Genomic DNA, 6,914 nt, shown 5'->3' with positions numbered 1-6,914 from the left:
GTCCTTTTTAATATACTTGAGGGTCTCACTATAGTTCTCGGAGGTTTCTAGAAGATGCTTAAGTAGCCTTATAACCGTGTTTTTAAATTCTATATCCAGTAGTTTGCTTTCCTCCATTTCTTTCATTTGTGACTATTTCTTTGTCTCCACATTTTGGCTGCTTCCCTATGTTGAAAAAGTGGCTTTGTGTGCTAGGTGTCCTATAGGGTCCAGTGGCTCAGCCTCCTTAATTACCTGAGGTGGACACTCTTGGTGAACCCCTTTGTGGGCTGTGTGCACAGTCTTGTTGTAGTTAAGCCTTGATTGCTGTTGGTATCACTGGTAGGGATTGACCTCCAGGTCCATTGGCTGTGAGGACCAGTTGTGTCTACAATGGGAGAGCTTCTGTGCTGGATACACCCTAATGGGGCAGGACTTGCTTCAGTGGGGCTTTGGTGCTCACTGAGTCTGCCCCTTAAGTGTGTCTCTTATGGATGTGAAGAGTTGTAATCTGGATGGTCCCACTCTGACCACTGGGTAGACTGGCTCTTGGATCTCCAAGGAGGTGCACTTCCTGAGGCTACCCAGCAGGAGCTACAGAGAGATCTGCAGATTCCCTCTCTTTGTTTGGGGTTTGGAGGTGCCCAGATGAGGTGCAGCTGTGAGGTAAAGCAGGCTGCTGGCGAGCCTTAGGCCTTCTTTTGGAAGCTCTGAGGATCTCTGACCCAGCTGCAGTTTGACAGGTTTTTAGGCAGAGAAAGGCCAGGCCATTAGTATGCGAAAGCCTCTGTGCACAGCTTGGGTGGGGATGTGAATTGGGGGAAGGGGGGCAAGGCCTCTGGGAATCACCAGGGCAGAGTAAACAGCAATGGCTGCTGGTCTTCTTTGCCTGCAATAGGTCCCTGAGTCTCTGTGTCCCACAGCCCCATGCAGGAACAATAAACACTGCAAGCACTTCTGTGAGAAAACGACCCTCATATTCCGGCCAATGCCAGATAGTACAGTTTCTCTCCGTAATGAGTCTGGGTCCCCAAATTCACACCCGCAGCTGGAGTTCAGAGAAGTTGGGAGCTTATATCTCCCTCCCAGTTGAAAAAGACAACAGCGTACCAAGCTGCCAGCCACTTGCATGTGCCTCCATACCTCCGCACCTCTGCACTTCCTGCCGGACTCAATGCGCTTTTCTCTTTCCTTCTAGTTGTAGAATTTCCACTCAGCCAGCCTTCCCCTGGTTCTGGATGCTATTTGTTTTAACTTTTAGTTGTGGTTTTAATGTAGTTGTGGGCGGCGCAAGTTCAGGTGTTTACCTATGCCACCATCTTGGTTGTCTCCCCCATGTTTCACTTTTGAGAAATGTAAAATTATTCAGGGTAATTGAGTCAAAATGGCTAACATTTTCAAGTTATAAGAAAAATATTGTACAGTAGACATTGGTTTGGTGGTGTGTATTGACTATTCTAAAGTATAATTATTGCCTGACATGTACTTACAAAGATTTACTAAAAAGTCTATGTTGTTGCTTTTTCAGCAATGAATTGTCCTAGCCCACCCAGCTATGACAACGCCATCCTCGTGGGCTGGAAGAAGAACTCATACAAGCCAGGAGAACAAGTGACTTATCAATGTCCAGACTATTACCAAATGGATGGATCCGATGTTGTACAGTGTAGGGATGGCATTTGGATAGGAACACCCAAATGCAAAGGTATTTTGATGAATGGCTTCTGGCTTCATTAAAAATTAGACGCAGGTTCTGGTGAGGCCAGATGAAGGAAGGTTTATGCCTCAGCAGAGAGGAACGGGATGTGCACTGAGTGCTGGGCATTGGGGCCCCAGAGCCCTCAGAGTGTGACCCGGAAACAGCCGTGTCAGCGTCTCTGGGGAATCGGTAGAAAGGCAAATGCAGACTCACAGGCTCACTCAGACTCAGCATCAGAAGCTCAGGGGTTGTGACCTTGAAACCGTTGTAGCAATTCCCAGCGGGCTCTACGCCCACTTTTGTGGGGAACCGTAGCTTCAGCCTCTCATTGCTTTGAATCCACCCGAGTCTCCCCAATGAACTGCACAGCGCTCACTGCAGTGCCCTTAAGCACTCACATTATTGGAGTATTTTTAGGAAACTGTAAATATACTGTACTCTTAGTTTTCCTCAAATTCTCTTTGGATATTTTAAGTGATCATCTTCTTTAGCCATGCGATATTCCACAAAGCATGGCAATACTTGACTCACTCTCTAAGAACCTGGCTACTCTGCTCATTTTCTAAGGGCCTAAAATCACAATTCATAAATATGATGTTTACAAATCACATTTGGCTGCCAAATAATATGTTTATTATGAGTTTCCTGGGTTTATAAATTCACTTTGATTTTGATTTTATACAATCTATGTTTATTTTACTAAACTTAAAGAAAAATGTTCAGAAAACCATTTTCTTAACTTTTAAAAAAGTTTTTTAAGTTTTTACTAAATTTATTGGGGTGCCATTTGTTAATAAATGGTGCTGGTATAATTGGACAGACACAAGCAAAAAATGATATTGGACCACCGTCTTATACCTTACACAAGAATAATCTCAAAATGGATAATAGATATAAATGTAAGATTCAAAAACCATAAAAATCCTAGAAGAAATAACATGGGCAGTAGAGAATCTCAGACATTTCTCATAGTAATATTTATTTTCTGATATATCTCCTCAGGCAAGCAAAACAAAAGAAAAACATAAACAGGACTGCATCAAACTAAAAAGTGTTGCACAGCATAATCATCATTTTCATTGTCTGAAAAATCTCTATTAACCTTTGAGAGAGGATGAAAAAGAAAATTAAGATATCAAAGATTGCTTCTTACCAAAAAAATTGCTTTATCTTCTTTTTTCAATCTTGCATGTAAACTTGTCAGTATCCCTAATGCACATTCTTGTTAGCCTATAATCAAGTGAAGATTTTCAGTCTCAATTGAGTCTAAATGATCGCTGCATTAGAGATCCATGTTTTTCCTCTTTATTCAGATGTCTCCTGTGGCAGCCCTCCCTCCGTGCAAAATGCCTTTATAGTAAACCAGAAGGCTAAGTATCGACATGGGGACAGAGAACGTTATGAATGCAGACACCCTTTGGGCCTCTTCGGGAAAGCAGAAGTGACATGTCTAAGTGGGAATTGGACAGACCCACCTGAGTGCAAGGGTAGGTGTCTCATTCTCCCCTCCCAGTCTCTGTGCAGCTTCTGTAAGCACTTGGTTACTAGACTCCTGTCCCGCTGGCCTTCATTGGTTACTCAGGTTTGTTGCTCTATCGTTTCCCGTAAATCGGTTTGGGGCCGGGAGGAGGTGAGTGTAGCTCCCACCTACTCCGAAGTGCCCTTAAAATCAACTGATCACTCAACAAATCAACAATATCCTCTCTTAGAGTCCACAGGAAAATGTGGGCCCCCTCCTACTATTGACAATGGAGACATTACCACGTATCCATCAGCAGTCTACGCTCCCGGGTCTTCAGTGCAATATCAATGCCAGGCCTACTATGAACTTGAGGGAAACAGGAGAATAACGTGCCGTGATGGACAGTGGTCTGAGCCACCCAAATGCTTAGGTAAGTCCTTAATTTCCTCGTGGACCCTGGGAAATCCGTGTAATGAATGTCATGTTTGCTGTTTACAACAGAACTTGAATGGACAATGACCCCTTCTGTTGACTACCAAATAGTAATGTCTGAGGGAATAAAATCTGAAAAATTCTTGAGCGACAACAGCAAGAAACAATCAATTTCCTTTATTTTAATTTATTTTCCCCCTTCACCATTTATGCCCCCTCCTCCCACATCCACCTCCACCACCCCCTTCAAGGATTCTTTAATGAAAGCCCTTGAAAGGATAATTGATATTGTATTTGTTCATTATAACATGCAATGATCACACATTCCATAGAGTACCTCGTTTTTACATCACTGATAATTTAAAATGAGTTATACCAACATGATGATTTTCAATGAATTGGTTTAGAAAAGGATTTGAGAATAAATTCCTGGATCTGTGTGGAAGATTCTATATGAAACTGTAAAATTCTGTGGAAAATATTTGTATACTACTTAAAGTTTTGTGTTCTTTTTTTTTTTACTTTCAGATGCATGTGTAATATCAGAAGAAATCATGAAAGAACATAACATAGAGTTGAGATACTCACATGCGAAAAAAATTTATTCTAGAACAAATGATTTTGTTGAATTTAGGTGTCGTCGAGGTTACTATCGTAGAGTGTCACCAGACTCTGCATTCCGAGTACAATGTCATGAAGGAAAAATGGAGTATCCCACTTGTGCATAACATGAGAGCTGTGTGGCAGTTTTCACATTAAAATATGCGCCTCATTCAGAATGTTTTAATATTAATCTCATTCTTCTCAATTTATTTTTCTAGTAGGCTGTAACTCACTTGTTTGCATTAATCACAATTCCTGTTAAATGCCATGTGGGAGATGTCACTGTAATCTGAGACCCACGGACCACTTCTCATAAGCATCTCATTAAAACGTGACAAACCAACATGCTGTGTGTTCTGTTCATGAAACGTCTCTGGCCAGAAAGTAGATGCCATCTCTCCCCTCCCTACGCCCCTCACCACCCTCCCAACTTTCTCAAAGCTTCACAGCTGTGGGGGTGTTTTGAGACTCTAACTTCAGAGGAAAAGATAAAAAATGCTTGTCTCCATCTTCACCTTAAAGTCACTTCACAAACACGTCAAAACCAAGCTGTGTCACACCCATGTTGGCAACAGATGGTAGAGGTTATTACTTAGTTTTGCTTCACTGTACCCCCTAAATGATGAAATACAACATCTACATATCCATCTAGCACAGTGATCGGCAAACGGCGGCTCGCGAGCCACATATGGCTCTTTGGCCCCTTGAGTGTGGCTCTTCCTAAGCCTTAAGAATACCCTAATTAAGTTAATAACAATGTACCTACCTATATAGTTTAAGTTTAAAAAATTTGGCTCTAAGAGAGCATTTGGTATTTTCCCCTAACCCAGTGGTCAGCAAACCACGGCTCACAAGCCACATATGGCTCTTTGGCCCCTTGAGTGTGGCTCTTCCACAAAATACCGATTTCTGCACATGGGCCACGAAGTTTCAATCGCACTGTATGTGCACAAAATACCACGTGCGGGGGAGTGCACAGGGGCTGTGGTCAACCTGCTAATGGTTTCCCTCTTTGGTAGATAAAACATGGTACCTCGGTGTAATTTAAGGTGCATTTTGTTAGGAAAGTGCTTCTTTACATTGAAGATATTTAAGGGCCCTTCCTTTTGGGTTTTCTCTTAACTTTCTCATTAAGATACCTGTCTCTTTTCCTATTATTTTTCCTTGTGTAGAAATAATACCATCATCACTTTTAATTTCCTCTTCTGTGATATAAATTAAACGTATTTTTCAAGTTGTTAACTGACTCCTGAGTTTATGTTAATTTTTCTAGACAGACCTTTCTAAAATTACTTCTCATTCTGTGCTTACTCTGTGTGTGGGTGTATATTTCCGGAATTCCTTATTCCCACTGGTTAAGGTGTTTATTATTATGACACTTCCACACCATGATAAACGGAGCATATTTGTTATCGATTTAGATACTTAGGAATAAAAGCTTCCAACTCATTTCTTTTTAAAGATAAATTTTAGAATCATTTGTCAGTGACATTTAATTTTGGTTAAATAAGAAAATTTCTCGGATCAAAATGAAAGCATGAATTAATTGTGGAGAACAGACATCTTAATGATAGGAAGTCTTCAATCCGCAAACACATGGACTTTTTCATTTCTTTGAAATTTTTTTCTCCATCTGTTTTGAAATTTGCAGTGTAGCAATCCTACCAATATTTTGTTGGCATTTTCCTTCATATTTTAAGTCTTTTAACGTTTATAAATGATAGTGTTCTTTTTTAACATTTCATTTTCTAATGTTTGTTTCTAATATAATGAAAATGCATTTGTGTATTAGTTCTAGTAGCTCTTTTTTATGGAATTTTAAAGGTTTTCTACAAATTTACATTTTTTTCTTTCCTTACAGTATTCATGCAGTTTTCCACCTTGCCTTGGTCTCTGGTGTTTCTCTTTTGAATATTATTTTTTCTAATATTACCATAACCATTCACCTTACACAGACTTCGTTCTTACAAAGTTTACATTTTCCAGTGTTTTGCTTTCAACTAGTCACTTTAAAAATATATTGTTTTTTTTTGTTGAGTGAGGAATGGAGAAGGAAAGAGATATAGAAGCATCAATGATGAGAGGGAATAAATTAAAAATATTTTAACTGATCGGCTGCCTCCTGCACACCCCCTAATGGGGATCGAGCCCACAACCCAAGCATGTGCCCTAACCAGGAATCAAACTGTGACCTCCTGGTTCATAGGTCAATGCTCAACCACTGAGCCACACCGGGCAGTCTCAACTGCTAATTTCTTAATATTTACATTGGTCTTCAGGGAAACAGCTCATAATTGGTTTTTCTCGTTGTTCAGGTCTACTTCATCTTCTTTCTTATTGGCTTGTCATTGTGATTTACCATCAGTAATGACTACCGATGGATGTGTTTATGCCATTTGCTCATTGCTTCTCATTTGTGCCACTTTTGCTGGTGTCCTGTAGAATCCGCTCCTTCTTTTACATGAGTCTATGCTTTTACACTTCATTTCACACAGTTTGTTAGTTATTAGATATCTATTTTTTCTAGTTGATCTAGGGCTTATGATATCCATTTTTGGGCAATCAAATGGTAGTTGATTATTAATGAAAACTGAGGGGTTTTGCAAAGCTTTTTGAACTTTGATATTTACTAAGTGACCTGCGTAAACTAGCTTCCCCTTAATCCACTTAAATTCAGAGCCGCTCTCGGTAACTCCCGCGGATTTCAACCCCAAACAGCAGCGCTCGCCGCACTGCCCT

At 40.5% G+C, this 6,914-nt stretch overlaps 1 protein-coding gene across 1 annotated transcript in view; it reads left to right on the top strand.

The window, feature by feature from the left end:
* The window catches only part of LOC102763280 (complement factor H), a 73,877-nt gene that overhangs the window by 32,547 nt on the left and 34,416 nt on the right, over positions 1-6,914 (top strand). Inside the window, exons 13-15 of the mRNA XM_015559997.1 lie at positions 1,508-1,684; positions 2,992-3,165; positions 4,207-4,281. Coding sequence (XP_015415483.1) covers positions 1,508-1,684; positions 2,992-3,165; positions 4,207-4,281 — 426 coding nt within the window. The remainder of the gene's footprint in view (positions 1-1,507; positions 1,685-2,991; positions 3,166-4,206; positions 4,282-6,914) is intronic.

This window comes from Myotis davidii, unplaced genomic scaffold (assembly GCF_000327345.1).
Source record: "Myotis davidii unplaced genomic scaffold, ASM32734v1 scaffold875, whole genome shotgun sequence".
Classification (NCBI taxonomy): domain Eukaryota; kingdom Metazoa; phylum Chordata; class Mammalia; order Chiroptera; family Vespertilionidae; genus Myotis; species Myotis davidii.
The sequence above is the reverse complement of the archived record's forward strand: the minus strand, read 5'-3'. Positions and strand labels throughout refer to the sequence as shown.